The sequence below is a fragment of the Podarcis tiliguerta genome, assembly GCF_965153285.1.
Source record: "Podarcis tiliguerta genome assembly, chromosome: 7".
NCBI lineage: Eukaryota > Metazoa > Chordata > Lepidosauria > Squamata > Lacertidae > Podarcis > Podarcis tiliguerta.
The window spans coordinates 64868622-64893302 of NC_139540.1; the positions used below are offsets into that span (position 1 = coordinate 64868622).

Consider the following 24681-nt stretch of genomic DNA (forward strand, 5'->3'; position numbering starts at 1 on the left):
CATGGTATGCCCTGGTAGCAGGCTGTGCTCAGGATGCTGTCTGTGTTTGCATGTGTGCAGAAGAGAGATAGGGACCAATAACCCATTTAAAAAGGTAAAGGGACCCCTGACCATTAGGTCCAGTCATAACCGACTCGGGGGTTGCAGCACTCATCTCGCTTTACTGGCCAAGGGAGCCGGTGTACAGCTTCCGGGTCATGTGGCCAGCATGACTAAGCCGCTTCTGGCGAACCAGAGCAGCGCAAGGAAACACTGTTTACCTTCCCGCTGGAGCGGTACCTATTTATCTACTTGCACTTTGATGTGCTTTCGAACTGTAGCACTGTGTGGAGGGATGATGCAAAATACAGCTAGAGCACACTGTAGTTGGCAGGAGCTGGGACTGAGCAACGGGCGTTCACACCGCCGCGGGGATTCGAACCGCTGACCTTCCGATCGGCAAGCCCTAGGCTCAGTGGTTTAGACCACAGCTCCACCTGCATGCCCGAGAAGATGATGGTGATGATGATTATATTTATGAATAGCTTTCCATGAAATATCTCAAACTGATTCCACAGTAAAAACAATTAAAACAATTACTTACTTACCTACTTACTTAAAAAAACCATTTCAAATACAGTACAAATACAGAAATGGATTAGTATGTCTGTAAAAGCAGTGTCTTTGTGAAATGAGACTAGCCGACATCTTCGGCTGTTTGTTATACTCAATTTGTATACTCAATTTGTTTGAGTATAACAAACAAATTCAAAGAGCAAGATAGGCTGCAGGAGAAGACAAGGGGCACCATGATAAACAAAGATTGAACAGATTACCCAAATTAATTCATATCCAGCTTTGGAGCAACATCCCTTCTTTAAAACACACACCTCTATTAAATCAGATATTTATTGCATAGTTTTACTACAATGGCTTCATTTTAAGTAGCGTGTCACAATGCAATAAACCCAAAGCTAGCTAAAGACAGGCAGCAAACGGATACAAGAAAAGCCACTTCTCTTATAAATCAGCTTCTGAAAAACCTGGTGCCCAGTAATGATTCTTCTTTCTCTCCCTCTCAAAAAAGCAAAGGAACAAAGAGTGTTTTTTGAGGAGCAGCAGCTCTAAGGGCATTTGGTTCATCCATTTATTTTACTTTTCACGGAGAAGCAAATCTGCCCAAGAAAAGTATACTTTTTGTTGGGTTATGGCGGATAAAAAATAGGAAGGGATGGTCAGCGTTGAAATCCTCTTCGATAGGCACACTATAAAACCTTAATGTAACAGCGGTTGCTGCTGCTGCTTCTGTCCCCTCTTCGTTTACTTCTACAAATGACTTGTGAACAATTTTGGACACATGGAGGTCCCGGGCTCCTGACATTCCAGACAAATCTGCCTTTCCGCTGTCAAAGACATCCAGCACTCCCAGTTCTGCCAAGGGAGTTTTAAGATCATAGGTCTCCTCCAGCTTAAATTTCGGCAGATGCACCCTAACTTCAGAGTTGCTGTCCATTTTTCCTGGGTGTGTCCACTCTTGGAGCTTTCCTAAGGTGAGCTGCTTCTCTAGCTAGAATTTAAAGAGAGAGAGAGAGGATGAATTTAATAATAATAATAATAATTTATTATTTATACCCCGCTCATCTGGCCGGGCCTCCCCAGCCACTCTGGGCAGCTTCCAACAAAATATTAAAATACAGTAATGCATCAAACGGGAAGGTAAATGGCGTTTCCGTGTGCTGCGCTGGTGCAGGCTCACCCAAGCAGCTTCGTCACGCTGGCCATGTGACCCGGAAGTGTCTTCGGACAGCGCTGGCCCCCGGCCTCTTAAGCGAGATGGGCGCGCAACCCCCGAGTCGGTCACGACTGGCCCGTACACGCAGGGGTACCTTTACCTTTACCTTTACCTTTACTGCATCTAACATTAAAAGCTTCCCTAAACAGGGCTGCCTTCAGATGTCTTCTAATCGGAGCTCAAATATATCTACTTCATGTACAGTAACAGCAACAACAACAACAACAATGCTTATATAGAAAGTCAGAATGGAAAGCTAGGGAGTGTCTGTGGAGAACAGAGAAATAAATATTCAAGAAGGGTATCCCAACTTTAACTTCGTTTATCTCCACCTCAGAATGGTACCAGGGCTTGAAAGAGACGGTTTGCTACCCAAGACCTTGGAGACTCACTATCTGTTGGAAGAGATAATATGATACTCAATGCAGCATTGCTCCCATAAAAGGAAACCTTGTCTGTAGAACAGCTCCTGCTTTAATGGGGATTCGTGTATGAAAAAAATGACATTAGCAAGTATAAGACACACAGAGAGTTTTATAAAATCTAAAATTCCACACGGAAATACTCCCAAAAGCCTTTAGCCACTCCTGTGTACTCAGTGGTCTTTAGAAACTGTGGAACGGTAGGAAAATTGTGTCAAAGCAACATATTGAAGGCATTTATTTTGAAGCAAAGTCCAACTTGTCCCTATTTGATTTCAAGTCTGCAAATGAATCGATCTGAAGACTCAGCTGTAATAATCAATAATTCTGATGTCAATTTCAAATGCATATACCATGAGCACAGCAACTACAGGTTGTCGTTTTTTTAAAAAAAATTATTGGTAATGTGTCATTTGAAAAAATTATTATAGAGAAAGAAAGGGAGAAATCAGAATTACCTGTTCCAGGCCAGTGGAGTTATCCTCAATGTCATCCGGCAACAGGATTATCATGCTAAGTTTGTCCCCCTTGTAAGGAAGTTCCAGGACATGGCATTTACACTCAGGGATATATCCCAAAGGAAGCTTCTTTTTCAGAAACATCATCTTCACCGTCGTCTTTTCCTTCTGGGTAGTTTTTTAAAAAGGCACAACTATGAGCATGCAAAAACATATTGCAAGTAAAAGAGTATGTTTAGACACCTAAGAGTTCGTGCAAAGAAAAGGTTCTTTCCAAAACTATGTTAACGGTTGTGCTGTTACAGAGGGGCCTACTCAGAAGAAAGCTAGATTTGGGTTCATTGGGACTTACTCCTAGGGCTAAGTGTGCAAAGGAATGAGACCATTGGACTTCCGGATTAGCGCCATCGGCGATGGCTGAATTCCTCTGAGAGAGAGGAACCCGCTCCACAGGAATCGGGTCTGGCTGCCGCGGCGAAGGAGCTTTTTAAAGGAAAAATTTTAAAAGAGAAAATTCTGAATCTGGCAACGAATGGGGGAGGTTAAAAACAGGAAGTCCGCCTTTCCCTTTTGTAAATAGACGGAAGCAGAGAGACTGAGCTAAAGCTTTGGAAAGTTAACAATTAAAGTATATACTCTAGTATTAAAAATAGTGAATCCTCCCCTCGGAAGCAGGAAAAGGGGGGGGGGGGTTTGGACTGAAATTGCCTGCGGAAGAGAGAGGAAAGGGCAAAAAATTTCCATCACTCAGACCCTGGAACGGGGCTGCTATTAAGATCGCGCATCGACTGTACTTAGACTGTTCCTTGACAGTTAGCCAAGCAAGAGCGATATATTGTTTCAACTATTTTCTCTGCTACCAAAAAAAAAAAGGCAAAAGGGCTAGAAACAACTGCTAAACTAGTTTTACTGTTGCAATCACATTCAAAAAAAAAAAAAAAAAAAGAGGAGACATTTTGATTCAATATAAATACAATTAGTAACTTTGTCCCTCTAGAGGAAGTTTTTGAAATTGCTACAAGTGCCACAAGTGCTGGAATTTTCCAACTGTGTGTTTTGACTTTGGGACTGTGAGATTTCAGCTGTGTGTTTTGACTTGGCACTGTGAGATTAACCTTGAGCCGTTGAAGTGTTATGGCAGATGGGAAAGGAAAAATAGATATATCAACAACAAGGTCTGGGAAGCCGTGGCAGTGAAGAGCCTCTGTATCTGGGTCCTCTACTTTACCTGCGGTTGTTCCAACTCAGTCTAAATCAAAAGGAATGGCAGCAGATGAAGCTCTGGCCCTTGCATTAAGGAAGATAAATGACTCACTGGAACAACTTAATAAAAAAGTAGATGATGGAAATAAAAAAATTGATCAGAACACAGAAAGTATAATTAATCTGGGACAAAAAGTTAATAGCAATACAGAATCTATTGAAAAATTGATTAAAGAATCTAATTTGACACGACAGACTGAAGAGGAGGCCAAGGAAAAAGCAGCTGCCGTGGAAGCTAAATTAATTCAACTGGAAACAGAGAGCGTTCCAGACCTGGCGAGACAACTTGAAGATCATAAGTTGAAGCTTTCTATGATTGAGCTCAAGGAAAAACAGGTAAATTTGAGGATCAGAGCTGTACCTGAACTGGAAAAGGAAAGTCTGGCAGATTTTCTCATGCAGGAATTTGTAGAATTTTGGGAGTTGAATTCGAAACAAGAGGAGTTTAAAAATGTGAGGGCCTTCAGGCTTGGAAGAGGAGGGAAGAAAGAGAAGAACAGAGTAAGAGACTGTTTGATTACCCTCAGATCCAAAGAAGAGAGAGATATAATTGTGAGTCAGCACTACCAGAAGACCTTGGTAATAAAGCAGTCAAGAGTGGAAATATTTAAAGATATTCCGAAACATCTTTTGGACCTCAGGTTTAACTATGGTGGATTGGCTGCCCTGTTGAGAAGGAACCAAATTATTTTCAGGTGGGAATTTCCTCAAGGCCTATCCTTCACTTTAAAAGGAAGGAAAATAAAAATAAGATCAGAAGAAGATAAAGATAAGTTTCTGAACAAACACGAGGAAGATCTACAGAAGGAACTTGGAAAAGAGCCAAAAGCGTCAGACAGAGGAGCACCAGGAATTCTGGACGTAGCAACACTAAATTTCGGACTGGATCTAACGAACACACCACCGACGGAAGAAGAGCAAGCATTTGGTGCAGTTGGAGGAAAACTACAGTAACTACATTATGGCATTGCAAATATTAACCTGGAACATTAATGGCTTTAACTCCCCGGAAAAAAGGAAAGGGGTCTTTCACCTACTTAAAAAAGAACAATTGGACTTGATTTGCTTGCAAGAAACACATGTGATAAGGCTACACAGGAAGATATTAATAAATAAAAGATTAGGCCAAGAATTTATTTCATCAGATAAAGTTTAAAAAAGAGGAGTAGTCCTATATGCAAAAGAGAGCCTATCACCGAAATTTATGTTTAAAGATGAACAAGGAAGATTTGTTGCAATTGAAATCCAATCACAAGGAGAGAAATTTTTGATAGTAGGCATTTACGCACCAAATGAAGGAAAATCGGAATTTTTTAAGAAGTTACATGAGATCCTGATGGATTATATGGATTACAATATGATTTTGATGGGAGATATGAATGGAGTAGTCTCCACAAATATGGACAAGGCACAGAGACAGGTAGTCACCAAGGATGGCAGACTACCAAAAACCTTTTTTGACATAACTGAAAATATGGATTTAGTTGACATTTGGAGAACGAAGAACCCTTTAGGAAGAGAGGGAACCTTCTTTTCTGAGGCTAAGATGACATGGACAAGAATTGATCAAATCTGGGTAACCAGAGGACTGGTCCCGAAGATTAATAAAGTGGAAATCAGCCCTAAAACTTGCTCCGACCATAATGCCGTGAAGATGGAAATGAAACTGATGCCAACTGGCTCCTTTAGATGGAGGATGAATGATGCCCTGTTTAGGAATGAAGAAGTGACTAAGAAGGCCCAAAAAACTCTGAGAGACTATTTTGAGATAAATATGAATACGGCAGTGGAAAAAAGAGTAATTTGGGATGCAAGCAAGGCGGTCATGAGAGGTTTTTTGATACAACAGAATGCAATCAAGAAGAGAACACAAAATGAGAAAAAAGATAAAATCCTGGAAAAAATAAAGGAAGGAGAGAAAAAACTGAGGGCGAAACCAAAGTCGCAAGAGATTCTGAAAGAGATAAAGTTATATCAAGTACAATATATGAAAATGATGAATGAGGAAATAGAATGGAAGATTAGACAGATGAGACAAAAGACATTTGAGTCGGCAAATAAGTGTGGAAAACTTCTGGCTTGGCAATTGAAAAGAAGACAAAAACTTAACACAGTTACGAACTTGGAAGTGGAAGGAAAGAATATACAGAATCCAGTGGAAATTAGAAAGTGCTTCCAGAGGTATTTTAAACAACTATATACACAGGAGAAGCAGAAAGAAATGGACATTGATAGATTTCTGGAAATTAATGGACTACAAAAAATCTCTCAGGAAAATAAGTTAATGTTGAACTACAAAATCACAGTGCAGGAAGTAGAAGGGGCCATTCAGAATATGCAACTGGGTAGATCTCCAGGACCGGATGGACTGACTTCAAGATATTACAGATCTCTGAAAGAATGGTTAATACAACCTTTAAAGGAAGTCTGTAATGAAATATTGGAGGGGAAAAGGGCACCAGAGTCATGGAAAGAAGCCTATATTACACTTATACCGAAAACAGAGACTGTAAAGACACAACTTAAGAATTACCACCCCATATCACTGCTTAATGTGGACTACAAAATTTTTGCAGATATATTGGCTAAAAGATTTTAAAAAGTACTAGCAGAAGTAATTCATAAAGATCAAGCGGGCTTTCTCCCGGGCAGACACTTGTCTGATAATATGAGGAACATAATTAATATTATTGAAAAACTACAAGTGAAGATCAACACTAAAGCAGTCCTGATATTTGTGGATGCAGAGAAAGCATTTGACAATATTTCTTGGAGTTTTATGAAAAAGAATTTACAGGGGATGGGGGTGGGTGAAGGTTTTGGAAACGGTATAGGTGCAATTTATTCAGAACAGAAAGCCAAACTAATTGTGAATAATGTGGTGACGGAAGAATTTAAGATCGAGAAAGGAACACGACAAGGGTGCCCAATATCTACATTGCTTTTTATATCAGTCCGGAGGTTTTGTTAAATATGATAAGAAGGGACCAATCGGTTAAAGGTATTCAAGTTGGAGCTAAACAGTACAAATTGAAAGCATTTGCTGATGACTTGGTATTGACCTTACAGGAGCCAGAATCTAGTACTAAAAGAGCATTGGAATTAATTCAGGATTTTGGTCAGGTAGCAGGCTTTAAGTTAAACAAGATGAAAACCAAGGTTTTAGAGAAAAACTTAACTGCGATGGAGAGAGAAAAGTTTCAGAAGGAGACAGGATTAATATTGGGGGTTAATATGACTGTGAAAAATGTGAACTTGTTTAAGGATAATTATGAAAAATGCTGGTCTGAAGTGAAAAAGGATTTAGAAATATGGTCAAATTTAAAACTATCACTGTTAGGCCGAATTGATGTCATAAAGATGAATGTATTGCCAAGGTTGTTGTTCTTGTTTCAAACACTGCAAATCATGGACAAAATGGATTGTTTCAAGAAGTGGCAGAGAGATATTTCTAGATTTGTCTGGCAGGGCAAGAAACCTCGAATAAAATTCAAGATATTAACAGATGCTAAAGAAAGAGGTGGATTTGCCCTGCCAGACCTTAAACTATATTATGAATCAGCCGCATTTTGCTGGCTGAAAGAATGGATGCTTCTTGAAAATACTGATCTTTTAGATCTCGAAGGTTTTAATAATGTATTTTTTCTTTTTTCCCCCCCTTTTTTATGTATTGTTTGTAAAAATTTTCATTGTTTTCTTTCATCTGTTTTCTTTTACACTTTTGTTTTCTGTAACTAAAAAACTTTTAATAAATATCTTTTTTTAAAAAAAGGAATGCAACCATTCACATTCTAATCCAGGCATGTCCAAAGTCCGTTTCGGGGGCCTAATCTGGTCGGTTTAATCTGGCCCCTGTGGCAGTTTATTTCCTGGGGTAAAATCCTAAAAAAACCTCAACAACTTCAATCCTAAAACATGTCAACAACTTTGGTTAGCCCCCACAGCCCTTTAATTCATCAAATCTGGCCCTCTTTGAAAAAAATTTGGACACCGCTGTAATCAGTTCATGGCACACTCAATATTGCTTTTTGTCATCTAAAGGCAAAGATAATCAAGCAAGCGAATTACTAAAACCAAATATGTTTGTTCTTTTCAGCTGTTTACTTCAAGCACTGAAGCTGGCCAATGGAAACTGAAGTCCAATATAAGCTCAATAAAATATTTTAAAATGAAAATATTGGTTCAAATTTAATAGTTTCCTTTCAGATAACACACTGGGTTGAATCCACAGGTGTCCTACCACGTTTGGGGGTTTTTACTCCCAGTCACGCACAAATACATTTTACGTGTTTTAGAGCTGCTAAAAGTATTTCCAAGTTGCCTATCATCCTTAAACCTAAATTTTGGGTAGCATCCGACTAAAGCATTCTCTCAGTGTAAGGATTTCCCTCCTCTCCTCGCACACCCCATACCCTCCCCAGATGTGCTCCAAAACCCCTAGAACAAATTTATGGGGTACTTGGGAGGGGAGGACAAGTGGGGAAGTCCTGCTGCACAAAACAGAAATCCTTGCACTGATGCAAGGACTCAGCGCTACTTTGGATACAACTCTTTATAAGATGGTCACGGGTGGCGCTGTGGGTTAAACCACAGAGCCTAGGGCTTGCTGATCAGAAGGTCGGTAGTTCGAATCCCTGCGACAGGGTGGGCTCCCGTTGCTCGGTCCCTGCTCCTGCCAACCTAGCAGTTCGAAAGCACGTCAAACTGCAAGTAGTTAAGTAGGTACCGCACCGGCGGGAAGGTAAACAGCGTTTCCGTGTGCTGCTCTGGTTTGCCAGAAGCGGCTTAGTCATGCTGGCCACATGACCCAGAAGCGGTATGCCAATAAAGCGAGATGAGCGATGCAACCCCAGAGTCGGCCACGACTGGACCTAATGGTCAGGGGTCCCTTTACCTTTAATAACAGGACAGTGTGGAATATAGACCTTTTGTTACCTTACTGAGTCTAAAAGGAAGTTCCTTAGTATCCTCCTCTTGAAATTTCTCTGCCCAGCTGCCTTTGAAGTAGATGGCATTTACCAAAACAAGTTTGGTCAGTTCATTCAGTGAGCCTTCGGATAACAAGTCACGTATTTTACCTGGAAATTGAAGTTACAGAACAAATTAGCTCTGTAAGAATCAAGACATTGATTCACACATGACAGGAGGCTGTGGATAACTGTGGCTCAGTGGCTTGTTTTGCTGCTTTTGTTAAGCAAGCGTGTGAATATGCCTGAAACTCATGCATATCCTGATCGCCAAAGAATTGATGCTTTTGAATTATGGTGCTGGAAGAAACTCTTGAGAGTCCCATGAACCGCAACAAGATGAAACCTCTCCATTCTTAAGGAAATCAGCCCTGAGTGTTCACTGGAAGGACAGATCGTGAAGCTGAGGCTCCAATACTTTGGCCACCTCATGAGAAGAGAAGACTCCCTGGAAAAGACCCTGATGCTGGGAAAGATGGAGGGCACAAGGAGAAGGGGACGACAGAGGACGAGATGGTTGGACAGTGTTCTCGAAGCTACCAGCATGAGTTTGACCAAACTGCGGGAGGCAGTGGAAGACAGGAGTGCCTGGCGTGCTCTGGTCCATGGGGTCACAAAGTGTCGGACATGACTAAACGACAACAACAACAATGCATATCCTGGCTTATTAAGTCAAGATCTGACAGGAGACAAGGTAGGGCCAAAACGAAAGAAGGAAGGAAGGAAGGAAGGAAGGAAGGAAGGAAGGAAGGAAGTCCTTCCTAATCATTTTTTAAAGAAACTGAGGTAGTTCAGTCAGTAAAGCACAAGACACTTAGATCAGGGTTGTGATCTACAGGTCCCTGTTTATGATTCTCTGATTCTCTAAGTTGAGAGTTTTCCAGGCACCATTCACCTTCTGTATGATTCTCAACCCACTGGTTAATTTGCTTTCGTGCATCATCTGAAGCATTCAGAAAATCCACTGTGGCTAACTCAGCTCCATACATCTTCTGGGTGCTAGCCAAGAAATCCTGGAGAAATCACAGAAGACAGATATCAGTGTACAAGGGGGAGGGAGTTATCACCCATCTGTGGACTATAAATTGGTCTTCCCATTCCTGGCTGGGGGTGACAGTTACTTTTGTTGGCATCGTTCATCAATCTATTGAAAGAATGCCAGTTATCTCATAATGCACCAATTAGTAAAAACACTCAATTCCCAGTTTAGGGAAGTTTTAAACATTTGATGGTTTACCCAGCCAGATGGGTGGAGTATAAATCATCATAATCATCATTTTTTATTTGTATGCCGCCTTTCCACAGTTAAAAAAACAATGCTTACAGCATGACAAGATTTACATAATTACAAAAGTCACAAACAATAAATAAACCACGTCAAGAAAATACACAACCAAATGGGAAACAATTACCATCAAAATCTGAAACTAAGAATACAGCATTAATATCAGTTTAAAATGACATAAGTAAAAAATAACAGCAATTTAAACAAAAAAACAAAAACAAAATGGAGCCCTCTCTCTGCCCAGCAGCAGCGGTGGCAGCAGTCCTCTAAAGAGCCCATCAGGCCCCGCCCTGGGCCAGGTGGTGAGTGGCAGGACTGGGGCCCTCAGGCGCTGAGCAGTAGTAGTAGTTTGGGTTTTTTCCTCATTCTGTGCGGACGTTCCTGTGGAAAAGTTCTACCTACTCTGCTTAACATAGAAGATACAATCCGAAAGCATTCTATAAAAGTTGTTTCAACACAAATGAATGTGATGTTGTAAACGAATTTGAATGTTTAGCTTTATCCAGGAATGACAAACACAATAAAGCTGGCAAAAAGAAAATACCCACAACCTACATGAGGCAGCACTTCATTTGTGGGGGCCATGCTAATCTTCTGTGTATTGTTCCAATTTTAGAATATGTGCTGCCGAAGCGAGCACAAGGCAGCACTTCATTTGTGAGCTTGACATTTGTGGCTTTTAATGTTCTGATGAAGCAGTTTCATAGCATACCAATTCTCCCAAATGAAGAATTACAACCCCACCACGCCCAGTTCCACATCTAGGGAAATAAAAAGAAAATCTCTCGGCCAGCTAATTTTGCAGAGTTTCTTTATATCCCAGCAATTAACTTACTTGCAAAAAAACGTAGGTCTTTTCTCCAAACAGCCTATTAGCAAGCTTCAAAGTGTAGGGTGCTCCGCTCTTGTTAATGTCAGTATTCAGGGCCTGGAATCTTGAGTGAAGGTCTTCGACGACATCAAAGTGAAATGTCTGCACAAGGGAAAAGAGAAGTCCTAACTTATTATCACTAGGACCAATCAAATACCGTATTTTTTCTCTATAAGACTCACTTTTCCCCTCCTAAAAAGTAAGGGGAAATGTGTGTGCGCCTTATGGAGCGAATGCAGGCTGCGCAGCTATCCCAGAAGCCAGAACAGCAAGAGGGATTGCTGCTTTCACTGCGCAGCGATCCCTCTTGCTGTTCTAGCATCTGAGATTCAGAATATTTTATTTTCTTGTTTTCCTCCTCCAAAAACTAGGTGCGTCTTGTGGTCTGGTGCGTCTTATAGAGCGAAAAATACGGTAAATCTCCCTGTGAAACGCCCTCCCACCAGATGTCAAAGAGAACAACAACTACCAGACTTTTAGAAGACATCAGAAGCGAGATGCTTTTAATGTTTGATGTATTACGGTATTTTAATATTTTTAATAAATTTAATAAATTTTAATAAATTAAAAGGTTTTAGGAAATGGAAGGAAAATAATTAGCTTTGAATGGTGAAAGCTGAACCACCTTAGAAAAATAACCAGAAATCAAGATAAAACCTGAAAAGATTTTTGCTGACCTTTGAGAGTTGTGCGGCTGTGTTACCTTTAGCCCCCAAGGAAACCATGGCGATTGCAGCAGATATGCTAAGCGGCGAAAAAAAGATGTTGCCTGTTTTGTTGGCTTCACTGAACTTTTGGAAGAGATCAAGGGCAAAATGTGTGTTTGCGTTAGCCAGCTTCTCCATGGTGGAATCTGAAAAGCATGAAAAGGAAAGAAAAACCCATGTCACTTATTACTTTTGACCAACACACACACACACACACAATCTATTTGCAGTCAGGAAAACAGGAATGTGACTTCGGCAGGTGTGTCACAAAAAGAACAAATATACGTAGTTATTGTCTCTCTCTGCCTGTCCACATCCACTACCAGGCAGTGTAGGCTGCAGAATGGGCATAGCCAGGGGGAGCATTTGCCCCATCCCCAAAATCAAGTAAATAAATAAAAATACTTAACTAAAAGTAGAAATTGTGGAAAGATTTTGACAGATTCCACCCCACCCCCCGCCCAGCACTTGGGGTCAAAAGAAAGTAATTTGAGTGACTGGGGAAACCCAGCCAGATGGGCATGGTAATAAATAATAATAATAAAATAAAAAACAACAATAACTGTTGTTGAGACATTTCATTCCAAACCTGCTAGACAGAGCCAGACAGAGGTTGATGGCTGGTGGGTGTCCTAACCCCCCTCCAAACATAAATCCTGGCTACCTCCAAGGGCTGCAGTACTGAGTTTGATGACTCAGGATAAGGCAGCCGCCCATGTTCCTGCGGTTGGATGACCCCAGGGCAGAGGCGTCCAACTCCCAAGAGACTGCGATCTACTCACAGAATTAAAAACTGGCAGTGATTTACCCCTTTTGGGGGGGTTCAGGTCAAAGTTGCTGAACTTTTAGGGAGGAAAGCTCCGTTTTTGTTGACCTGATTTTAGGCAGCAAATGGGAAAAGTCGCTCAGCGGAAGATCAATAAGGAAACAGCCTCACCGAGCGGTCTGCTGTTCTAGCCACCATGCGCGAATGGAGGACGGGGCGACGGGGGGCGCACGGCAGGATGCTCTTTTGCAAGTGCTAGGAAAAGGAGCCCACGATCGATCGCGACCAGTAGATCGCAATCGACCTGTTGAACATTCCTGCCCTAGGGGAATCCCCTTCCAGGTCTACCATTCGTCGAAACATCCCTCTGCCCCAAAGCGCAACTTCACCCTGCCGACGAGCTTGTCTTTTCTGTTCCTCCTCCCTCCATCCCTTTCTTGGGAAATCCCAAGCCCCCGAGGATCGGATGTCAGCAGCTCTGCCCAATGCATCCCTGCTTTTCTTCCGCAAGAGTTTTCCTGCAAGGGAGCGGCCCAAGTGCAGCTTTCCCGTCTTGCAGCGCCGAGAGGGGGCGAAATGAGGAGACCAGGCAGCTGTCCGGGCTGTGCGCCCTTCGGAGCGCGCAGCGCCCCTCGAGGCAAAGGCGCTGCGCTCGCTTCTCCTCCTGCCACGACTGGGCCAGAAATGGTGCTTTTTCTTACCTGGACCCAGAGCCAAGTTTCCCGGGAGCGTCAGTCGCCGTCGAGGGATCCCTGCTCTACTGAAAGAGGCTGGAAGGCAGGGCGGAGGGAAGCGCCCCGGGCGGGTCTAGTTCTGCGAGGGGAAACAGAAAGCGGAGCAACTCCTTAGGCACCGCCCTTCGACGAAGGGAACCCAGAGCGCGTTCGACAGGTGCGACGGTGCGGGAGACCAAAAATAACCTTTCTCTTGGCAGATCAAGATGAGCTGGTGACAGCAAAAGTTGCAAGGTTTTTAGCAGAGGCAATCAGAATAAGATCCACTATTTCACTATGGATTCAAAACGCTAAAATGTATTTTATATCATTGACTTTTATTACTATTCTTTGTATATCGAATTGTTGTTTTATTGCTGCGGCCGATGACTGACGCAAATAAAGATTCATTCATTCATTCACCTGGTCGTGCCGATTTTTATTTTTTTTTTCAACTTCCAGATCCCCAAAATGAGGGGCGGTCAACGGCTGCGACTGTGCCTTGGGAATTCAAAATATCTTTTTTGTTTAAATTAATGTGATTTATTCCTGCATTGCAGAGGGTTGCGGTTGATGAGCAGTGTGGGGATCCCTTCAAACTACGATTCTATGAATTTAGTTTTGCTCAGTAAGGAAAATGTGTGTAAAATGGCATGGAAACCATTACAAATGATGGCCAAATCCTTGCAGTTATATTACATATTATTAGTATGATGAGTTATTCTTCTATATCAATACCGGACATTTCCAGAAGGCAAAATTAAAATTATTTTGTTTCCCAAAAGCTTCATCAAAGGCAGAATTGATTGCGGGGGTGGATTTCTGAATGGTGTTTTGTCTTGGATCTTAGGCAAGTCAAGATCGTGTGTTTTTTGGTGTTTTTGTAAACATAAAAAAGTTCAGTAACTTTGGGGCATGTCCAAAAAAGCTCAAAAACCTTTGGGATGTCCTGGTTTTTACTTTTTGAAATATGGCAGCCCTACTCATCAGACATAGGCATACCAAGCAAAAATAATAGATCTTAATTCCTCACACCCAAAAACATGTTTTCCAAGGCCCCACAAACAAGAAATTTGCAAATATTATGTTTTGCCCCTAAAATGACATGCTCTAAATTGCCTGCAGGAATTAGGAGAAAAGTGCTGGAACTGAAGAGATGTGTTAGTTGCGGGTGCAGGGCTTTGTATGTGTACTATTGCAAGGCTTAAAAGTTAGTGCTGCTTTGCATTTTGTTTTTGGTACCAGGAAATTATTCATCTTTCATGTGACAATCCTTTAGATATTTTAAGATGGCTAGTGTATCTCCTCTCAGTCTCCTCTTCTGCAGGCTAAATATACTCAACTCCCTCAACTGTTCCTCATAAGGCTTCATTTCCAGACCCTCAGTCACCCTCCTTTGCCCATGTTCCAACTTGTCAATATCCTTTTTAAATTGTGGTGCCCAGAACCGGACACAGTATTCCAGCTGTGGTCTGACCAAAGCAGAATTGAGTGGGACTATGACTTCCCTTGACCTGGAATCTATAGTTCTGCTGATGCAGCCTAGAATAGCATCAGCTTTAGCCTAAGGTGGTAATTCACCTGCTGTGAGGAAGCATGAGTCTCAGGGAAGGAGATGGAAACATTCCTTTACAAGGGACCAATTCCTTGGGGAATGAACAGATATCCTGTTGTGTTGAGGATACTTCTCTGGGAGGGAGGAGTGGAGGGATCCATGCAGCGGGTGGTTCAATAATTAAGAAAACAGATAATTGGGTGTGTTATGGGAATGCAGCTCGTCTCATCCACTCCTCATAGACCAACCAAGTGTATGCTTTAAGAACTGTGTTGCTGGATCCCAGGATGTTGTGGATATCAAACAGGGGTCAGCAAACTTTTTCAGCAGGGGGTCGGTCCACTGTCCCTCAGGCCTTGTGGAGGGCCGGTCTATATTTTGGAGGGGGAAAAAATTGAACAAATTCCTATGCCCCACAAATAACCAAGAGATGCATTTTAAAATCAAAGGACACATTCTACTCATAAAAAAACACGCTGATTCCTGGACCGCCCGCAGGCCGGATTGAGAAGGCGATTGGGGCGGATCTGGCCTCCGGGCCTTCGTTTGCCTACCCATGGATTAGTACGTCTGTAAAAGCAGTGTTTTTGTGAAATGAGACTAGCCAAGAACAACTTTGGCTCTTTGTTATACTCAATTGGTTTGAGTATAACAAATTCAAAGAGCAAGATAGGCTGCAGAAGAAGACAAGGGGCACCATGATACACAAAGATTGAACAGATTACCCAAATTAATTCATATCCAGCTTTGGAGCAACATCCCTTCTTTAAAACACACACCTCTATTAAATCAGATATTTATTGCATAGTTCATAATGTACAATGGCTTCATTTTAAGTAGCATGTCACATTGTAATAAACCAAAAGCTAGCTAATGACAGGCAGCAAACAGATACAAGAAAAGCCACTTCTCTTATAAATCGGTTTCTGAAAAACCTGGTGCCCAGTAATGATTCTTCTTTCTCTCCCTCTCAAAAAAGCAAAGGAACAAAGAGTGTTTTTTGAGGAGCAGCAGCTCTAAGGGCATTTGGTTCATCCATTTATTTTACTTTTCATGGAGAAGCAAATCTGCCCATGAAAAGTATACTTTTTGTTGGGTTGTGGCGGATAAAAAACAGGAAGGGGTGGTCAGCGTTGAAATCCTCTTCCATAGGCAAACTACATAGCATTATCATACCAGCAGTTGCTGCTGCTGCTTCTGTTCCTTCTTCATTCACTTCTACAAATGACTTGTGAACAATTTTGGACACATGGAGGTCCGGGCTCCTGACATTCCAGACAAATCTGCCTTTCCGCTGTCAAAGACATCCAGCACTCCCAATTCTGCCAAGGGAGTTTTAAGATCATAGGTCTCCTCCAGCTTAAATTTCGGCAGATGCACCCTAACTTCAGAGTTGCTGTACATTTTTCCTGGGTGTGTCCATTCTTGGAGCTTTCCTAAGGTGAGCTGCTTCTCTAGCTAGAATTTAGAGAGAGAGAGAGAGAGAGAGAGAGAGAGAGAGAGAGAGAGGATGAATTTAATAATAATAATAATTTATTATTTATACCCGGCTCATCTGGCCGGGCCTCCCCAGCCACTCTGGGCGGCTTCCAACAAAATATTAAAATACAGTAATGCATCAAACATTAAAAGCTTTCCTAAACAGGGCTGCCTTCAGATGTCTTCTAATCGCAGCTCAAATATATCTACTTCATGTACAGTAACAACAACAACAACAACAACAACAGTGCTTATATAGAAAGTCAGAATGGAAAGCTAGGGAGCGTCTGTGGAGAACAGAGAGATAAATATTCAAGAAGGGTATCCCAACTTTAACTTCGTTTATCTCCACCTCAGAATGGTACCAGGACTTGAAAGAGACGGTTTGCTACCCAAGACCTTGGAGACTCACTATCTGTTGGAAGAGATAATATGATACTCAATGCAGCATTGCTCCCATAAAAGGAAACCTTGTCTGTAGAACAGCTCCTGCTTTAATGGGGATTCGTGTATGAAAAAAATGACATTAGCAAGTAGAAGACACACAGAGAGTTTTATAAAATCTAAAATTCCACACGGAAATATTCCCAAAAGCATTTAGCCACTCCTGTGTACTCAGTGGTCTTTAGAAACTGTGGAACGGTAGGAAAATTGTGTCAAAGCAACATATTGAAGCAAAGTCCAACTTGTCCCTATTTGATTTCGAGTCTGCAAATGAATCGATCTGCAGATAATTCAGAGCACGTGCTGAAGAAGCCAGGCGCTCTGCTTTGGTTTTCTCTGGGGCTGCGATGAGAGCCTCCCATACTTCTCCATCCTCCCAGAAACACAGCCTTTGATCCTGAAAAGTAAAATGTTCCTACAAAAGAGAGGCATGCTGCAAGGCTGCTTCATATGTTATCCAAGAATACTCCTTCGACAATCAACTGAATAGCTCAGTTGGTTAGAGTGCTGTGCTGATAATGCCAAGGTTGCAGGTTTGGGACATCTGCATGTTCCTGCATTTCAGGGGGGTTGGACTAGATGACCCCAGGGTCCCTTCCAACTTTACAGTTCTATGAAGACTCAGCTGTAGTAATCAATAATAGTAATAATATAGTTCAAAAATTCTGATCTCAATTTCACATGCATACCATGAGAACTGCTACTACAGGTTGTCGTTTTTTTAAAAATATATATACAGTGGTGCCTCGCAAGACAAAAAGAATCCGTTCCGTGAGTCTCTTCGTCTAGCGGTTTCTTCGTCTTGCGAAACAAGCCCATTAGCGGATTAGGGCTATTAGCGGTTTAGCGGCTATTAGCGGCTATTAAAGGCTTAAGGGATTGGCGGATTAGCTGCTAAAAGGCTATTAGCAGCTTAGTGCCTTAGAAAAAGGGGGTGGGGAGCAGAAAAAACCCCCAGGAATCGCAAGACATTTTCGTCTTGCGAAGCAAGCCCATAGTGAAATTTGTCCTGCGAAGCACCTCCAAAACGGAAAACCCTTTCGTCTAGCGGGTTTTCCGTCTTGTGAGGCATTCGTCTTGCGGTGCACCACTGTATATTAGTAATGTGCCATTTGAAAAAATTATTATAGAGAAAGAAAGGGAGAAACCAGAATTACCTGTTCCAGGCCAGTGGAGTTATCCTCAATGTCATCAGGCAGCAGGATTATCATGCTAAGTTTGTCCCCCTTGTAAGGAAGTTCCAGGACACGGCATTTACACTCAGGGATATATCCGAAAGGAAGCTCCTTTTTCAGAAACATCATCTTCACCGTCGTCTTTTCCTTCTGGGTAGTTTTTTAAAAAGGCACAACTATGAGCATGCAAAAACATATTGCAAGTAAAAGAGTATGTTTAGACACCTAAGAGTTCGTGCAAAGAAAAAGGTTCTTTCCAAAACTATGTTAACGGTTGTGCTGTTACAGAGGGGCCTACTCAGAAGAAAGCTAGATTTGGGTTCATTGGGACTTACTCCTAGGGCTAAGTGTGCAAAGGAATGAGACCATTCAGACCGTAATCCAGGCATGTCCAAAGTCCGTTTCGGGGGCCTAATCTGGTCGGTTTAATCTGGCCCCTGTGACAGTTTATTTCTTGGGGTTAAATCCTAAAAAAACCTCAACAACTTCAATCCTAAAAAATGTCAACAACTTTGGTAGGCCGTTTGGTCGGCCCTTCACTTCATCAAATCTGGCCCTCTTTGGAAAAAATTTGGACACCGCTGTAATCAGTTCATGGCACACTCAATATTGCTTTTTGTCATCTAAAGGCAAAGATAATCAAGCAAGCGAATTACTAAAACCAAATATGTTTGTTCTTTTCAGCTGTTTACTTCAAGCACTGAAGCTGGCCAATGGAAACTGAAGTCCAATAAAAGCTCAATAAAATATTTTAAAATGAAAATATTGGTTCAAATTTAATAGTTTCCATTCAGAGAACACACTGGGTTGAATCCACAGGTGTCCTACCACGTTTGGGGTTTTTTACTCCCAGTCATGGACAAATACCTTTTACGTGTTTTAGAGCTGCTAAGAGTATTACCAAGTTGACTATCACCCTTAAACCTACATTTTGGGTAGCATCCGACTAAAGCATTCTCTCAGTGTAAGGATTTCCCTCCTCTCCTCGCACACCCCATACCCTCCTCAGACGTGCTCCAAAACCCCTAGAATAAATTTATGGGGTACTTGGGAGGGGAGGACAAGTGGGGAAGTCCTGCTGCACAAAACAGAAATCCTTGCACTGATGGGAAGTGCTACTCAGCACTACTTTGGATACAACTCTTTATAAGACGGTCGCGGGTGGCGCTGTGGGTTAAACCACTGAACCTAGGGCTTGCCTATCGGAAGGTCGGTAGTTCGAATCCCTGCGACAGGGTGAGCTCCCGTTGCTCAGTCCCTGCTCCTGTCAACCCAGCAGTTCGAAAGTACGTCAAAGTGCAAGTAGATAAATAGGCAGAAAGGTAAACAGCGTTTCTGTGCGCTGCTCTGGTTCGCCAGAAGCGGCTTAGTCATGCTGGCCGCATGACCCGGAAGCTGTACGCCGGCTCCCTCGGCCAATAAAGCGAGATGAGCGCCACAACCCCAGAGTCGGTCATGACTGGACCTAATGGTCAGGGGTCCCTTTACCTTTTTAATAACAGGACAGTGGAATGTATGGAATATAGGCCTTTTGTTACCTTACTGAGTCTAAAAGGGAGTTCCTCAGTGTCCTCCTCTTGAAATTTCTCTGCCCAGCTGCCTTTGAAGTAGATGGCATTTACCAAAACAAGTTTGGTCAGTTCATTCAGTGAGCCTTCAGATAACAAGTCACGTATTTTACCTGGAAATTGAAGTTACAGAACAAATTAGCTCTGTAAGAATCAAGACATTGGTTCAGACATGACAGGAGGCTGTGGATAACTGTGGCTCAGTGGCTTGTTTTCCTGCTTTTGTTGCAAGCGTGTGAATATGCCTGAAACTCATGCATATCCTGGGCTTATTAAGTCAAGATCTGACTGGAGACAAGGTAGGGCCAAAACGAAGGAAGGAAGGAAGGAAGGAAGGAAGAAAACAAACCCTGGTAGTCCTTCCTAATCATTTTTTAAAGAAACTGAGGTAGTTCAGTCAGGAAAGCACGAGACACTTAGATCAGGGTTGTGATCTACAGGTCCCTGTTTATGATTCTATGATTCTCTAAGTTGAGAGTTTTCCAGGCACCATTCACCTTCTGTATGATTCTCAACCCACTGGTTAATTTGCTTTCGTGCATCATCTGAAGCATTGAGAAAATCCACTGTGGCTAACTCAGCTCCATACATCTTCTGGGTGCTAGCCAAGAAATCCTGGAGAAATCACAGAAGACAGATATCAGTGTACAAGGGGGAGGGGGGTATCACCCATCTGTGGACTATAAATTGGTCTTCCCATTCCTGGCTGGGGGTGACAGTTACTTTTGTTGGCATCGTTCATCAATCTTTTCAAAGAATGCCAGTTATCTCATAATGCACCAATTAGTAAAAACACTCAATTCCCAGTTTAGGGAAGTTTTAAACATTTGATGGTTTACCCAGCCAGATGGGTGGAGTATAAATCATCATAATCATCCTTTTTTATTTCTTTGCCGCCTTTCCACAGTTAAAAAAACAATGCTCAAGGCGGCTTACAGCATGACAAGATTTACATAGTTACAAAAGTCACAAACAATAAATAAACCACATCAAGAAAATACACAACCAAATGGGAAACAATTACCATCAAAATCTGAAACTAAGAATACAGCATTAATATCAGTTTAAAATGACATAAGTACAAAATAACAGCAATTTAAACAAAAAAACAAACAAAAACAAAATGGAGTCCTCTCTGCCCAGCAGTAGCGGCGGCAGCAGTCCTCTATAGAGCCCGTCAGGCCCCGCCCTGGGCCAGGTGGTGAGTGGCAGGACTGGGGCCCTCAGGCGCTGAGCAGTAGTAGTAGTTTGGGTTTTTTCCTCATTCTGTGCGGACGTTCCTGTGGAAAAGTTCTACCTACTCTGCTTAACACAGAAGATACAATCCGAAAGCATTCTATAAAAGTTGTTTCAACACAAATGAATGTGATGTTGTAAACGAATTTGAATGTTTAGCTTTATCCAGGAATGTCAAACACAATAAAGCTGGCAAAAAGAAAATACCCACAACCTACATGAGGCAGCACTTCATTTGTGAGCTTGACATTTGTGGCTTTTAATGTTCTGATGAAGCAGTTTCATAGCATACCAATTCTCCCAAATGAAGAATTACAACCCCACCACGCCCAGTTCCACATCCAGGGAAATAAAAAGAAAATCTCTAGTCCAGCTAATTTTGCAGAGTTTTGTTTATATCCCAGCAATTAACTTACTTGCAAAAAAGCGTAGGTCTTTTCTCCAAACAGCCTATTAGCAAGCTTCAATGTATAGGGTGCTCCGCTCTTGTTAATGTCGGTATTCAGTGCCTGGAATCTTGAGTGAAGGTCTTCCACGACATCAAAGTGAAATGTCTGCACAAGGGAAAAGAGAAGTCCTAACTTATTATCACTAGGACCAATCAAATACCGTATTTTTTGCTCTATAAGACTCACTTTTCCCCTCCTAAAAAGTAAGGGGAAATGTGTGTGCTTCTTATGGAGTGAATGCAGGCCGCGCAGCTAACCCAGAAGCCAGAACAGCAAGAGGGATTGCTTCTTTCACTGCGCAGCAATCCCTCTTGCTGTTCTAGCATCTGAGATTCAGAATATATTTTTTTCTTGTTTTCCTCCTTCAAAAACTAGGTGCGTCTTGTGGTCTGGTGTGTCTTATAGAGCGAAAAATACGGTAAATCTCCCTGTGGAATGCCCTCCCACCAGATGTCAAAGAGAACAACAATTACCAGACTTTTAGAAGACATCTGAAGGGAGATGCTTTTAATGTTTGATGTATTACGGTATTTTAATATTTTTAATAAATTACAGTAAAAGGTTTTAGGACATGGAAGGAAAATAATTAGCTTTATTTCCCTGGTGTGTTACTATCATGATGGGGGGGAAACACACCACTGCAATGAAATCATGGACTATAAACAGAAACATTCAGAATATATTCTGATGCATAATTAAATCTCAACAAAACTGCTCCTACTTTGTGGGATATTAAATGTAAAGTGCTTTGAATGGTTAAAGTTGAACCACCTTAGAAAAATAACCAGAAATCAAGATAAAACCTGAAAAGATTTTTGCTGACCTTTGAGAGTTGTGCGGCTGTGTTACCTTTAGCCCCCAAGGAAACCATGGCGATTGCAGCAGATATGCTAAGCGGCGAAAAAAAGATGTTGCCTGTTTTGTTGGCTTCACTGAACTTTTGGAAGAGGTCAAGGGCAAAATGTGTGTTTGCATTAGCCAGCTTCTCCATGGTGGAATCTGAAAAGCATGAAAAGGAAAGAAAAACCATGTCACTTATTACTTTTGACCAACACACACACACACACACACACACACACATCTATACGCAGTCAGGAAAACAGGAACCTGACTTTGGCAGACGTGTCACAAAATAACAAATATAGTTATGGTCTCTCTCTGCCTCTGTCCCCATCCTTTTTGTGATAGTGCCGTGGGGCAGCAGCCTGGTATGTGCAAAAAGAGCTCTTCCCCCAAATTCTCTTCAAGTTAATAAACTTTCTAAAATCTCCCTGCAACCACCAAGTGCTAGATCCACATGACTGAGCTTTGGGAAGCTCAGCAACCTGTCTTGAGTCGCCTCTAAATGCACCTGCCAGGCACACGGACATCACAGGTGAGTGGCAATTTAGGAGAGGAAGCTGCCTTGCAGGCTCCCTTCCAACTCTATGGTTCTAGGATTTTATTATCAGCCTGGCAGAAGAAGGAAGTTCTGTTTGTCTCATTCATGCCCAGAGGAAAAACTCCACCTGCTGGTTTTCTGTTAAAGTGGTTAAACTCTGGACTCCTCCCTCTGCCAAACACAGAAACCTGAGCTTCCCAGCTCTTTCCCTGACAGTTTTTAAACAGCTGTATGATGGGGAAAAGATATCAACAGCAGGAGCTCTTCTCCATAAAATCTGCGGCATGCAGGATCTTAAAAACATTTTTAATATTTGATGATTTACTATGTGCTATAAACTGCCAGAGTGGCTGGGGAAAGCCAGATGGGCAGGGTAGAAATAATAAAATTATTATTAATAATAATAAATCTCTGCCTGCAGGCTTAATCACTAGTATATTCAGGCCATATGAAAGCCTCCAGTTCAGATCCACTACCAGGTAGTGTAGGCTGCAGAATGGGTATAGCCAGGGGGCGCATTTGCCCCATCCCTAAATCAAGTAAATAAATAAAAATACTTAACTAAAAGTAGAAATCATGGAAAGATTTTGACAGATTCCACGCCCACCCCAGCACCTGGGGTCAAAGGAAGGTAATTTGAGTGACTGGGGAAACCCAGCCAGATGGGCATGGTATTATTATTATTATTAATAATAATAATAACAACAACAACAACAACTGTTGTTGAGACATTTCATTCCGAACCTGCTAGACAGAGCCAGACAGAGGGTGATGGCTGGTGGGTGTCCTAACCCCCCTCCAAACATAATCCTGGCTACGTGTCTCTCTCTCCCCCCACCAATAAATAAATCTTGGCGACGCCCAAGGGCTGCAGTACTGAGTTAGATGACTCAGAATAACGTAGTTGCCAAAGTTCCTGGGGTTGGATGACCCCAGGGCAGAGGCGTCCAACTCTCAAGAGACTGCGATCTACTCACAGAATTAAAAAGTGGCAGTGATTTGCCCCCTTTTGGGGGGGTTCAGATCAAAGTTGTTGCGCTTTTAGGGAGGAAAGCCCCGTTTTTGTTGACCTGATTTTAGGCAGGAAATGGAAAAGGTCGCTCATGCGCGAATCGAGGACAGAGCAGGGGGCGGGGGCGAACGGCAGGATGCTCTTTTGCAAGCACTAGGAAAAGGAGACCACGATCTATCGCGACCAGTAGATCGCGATTGGCCTACTGGACATTCCTACCCTAGGGGAATCCCCTTCCAATTCCACCATTCGTCGAAACATCCCTCTGCCCCAAAGCGCAACTTCACCCTGCCGACGAGCTTGTCTTTTCTGTTCCTCCTCCCTCCATCCCTTTCTTGGGAAATCCCAAGCCCCCGAGGATCCGATGTCAGCTGCTCCGCCCAATGCATCCCTGCTTTTCTTCTGCAACAGTTTTCCAAATGCAGCTTTCCCGTCTTGCAGCGCCGAGAGGGGGCGAAATGTGGCCGCCGTCCAGGCTGTGCGCCCTTCGGAGCGCGCCGCGCCCCTCGAGGCAAAGACGCTGCGCTCCCTTCTCCTCCTGCCACGACTGGGCCAGAAATTGTGCTTTTTCTTACCTGGTGGGCGGCAAGACCCAGAGCCAAGTTTCCCGGGAGCGTCAGTCACCGTCGAGGGAGCCCCGCTCTACTGAAAGAGGCTGGAAGGCAGGGCGGAGGGAAGCGCCCCGGGCGGGTCTAGCGCTGCGAGGGGAGACTGAAAGCGGAGCAACGCCTTAGGCGCCGCCCCTCGACGGAGGGAACCCGGAGGGCGCTCGACAGGTGCGACGGTGCGGGAGACCAGAAAGAACCTTTCTCTTGATCAAGATGAGCAGGTGACAGCAAAGGTTGCAAGGTTTTTAGCTGGGGCAATCCACTATGGATTCAAAACCCTAAAAATGTATTTTATATAACTGACTTTTTATTTCTATTCTTTGTATATCGTATTGTTGTTTTATTGCTACGGCCGATGGCTGACGCAAATAAAGATTCACCTGGTCGCATGGGCGTGACGATTTTTTTCCAACTTCCAGGTCCCCAAAATGAGGGGCGGTCAAAGGCTGCGACTGTGCCTTGGGAATTCGGAAGACCTTTTTTGGTTAAATTAATGTGATTTATTCCTGCATTGCAGAGGGTTGTGCTTCATGAGCCTTGCGGGGATCCCT

General features: G+C 42.7%; 2 protein-coding genes across 5 annotated transcripts in view; both read right to left on the bottom strand.

The window, feature by feature from the left end:
* Nucleotides 1–874: 874 nt before the first annotated feature.
* Nucleotides 875–24404, bottom strand: LOC310681579 (leukocyte elastase inhibitor-like). Of its 4 annotated transcripts, none has more exons than XM_083449579.1 (7): nt 24098–24404; nt 11715–11890; nt 11002–11139; nt 9777–9894; nt 8850–8992; nt 2652–2819; nt 875–1546 (listed from the first exon to the last, which is right to left on the bottom strand). In XM_083449579.1, the coding sequence occupies exons 2-7, from the start codon at nt 11880–11882 to the stop codon at nt 1139–1141; spliced, it is 1143 nt and encodes a 380-aa protein (XP_083305705.1). In that variant the 5' UTR covers nt 11883–11890; nt 24098–24404; the 3' UTR covers nt 875–1138. The 4 variants fall into 4 exon arrangements, with proteins under 4 accessions (XP_083305705.1, XP_083305702.1, XP_083305703.1 ...); XM_083449576.1 differs by lacking the exon at nt 24098–24404 and adding an exon at nt 13212–13362; XM_083449577.1 differs by lacking the exon at nt 24098–24404 and adding an exon at nt 12859–13021.
* Nucleotides 15596–24681, bottom strand: part of LOC310682046 (uncharacterized protein) — a 35294-nt gene continuing 26208 nt past the window's right edge. The window contains 8 exon segments of the mRNA XM_083450291.1: nt 15596–16044; nt 16047–16236; nt 17859–18026; nt 19415–19557; nt 19942–20059; nt 21097–21234; nt 21953–22128; nt 23581–23610. Of these exon segments, the coding sequence (XP_083306417.1) occupies nt 15830–16044; nt 16047–16236; nt 17859–18026; nt 19415–19557; nt 19942–20059; nt 21097–21234; nt 21953–22128; nt 23581–23610 (1178 nt within the window). The 3' untranslated portion in view covers nt 15596–15829.

What these genes read in the sequence shown, in the direction of transcription:
- LOC310681579 (XM_083449579.1), bottom strand. Translation starts at nt 11,882, where the DNA reads ATGGAGAAGCTGGCTAACGCAAACACACATTTTGCCCTTGATCTCTTC. An exon ending in GGTTGAGAATCATACAGAAG is followed by an intron (nt 8,993 to 9,776) that starts GTGAATGGTGCC and finishes TTCAATTTCCAG; the next exon opens with GTAAAATACGTGACTTGTTA. An exon ending in TTCCTTTTAGACTCAGTAAG is followed by an intron (nt 2,820 to 8,849) that starts GTAACAAAAGGT and finishes AAAACTACCCAG; the next exon opens with AAGGAAAAGACGACGGTGAA.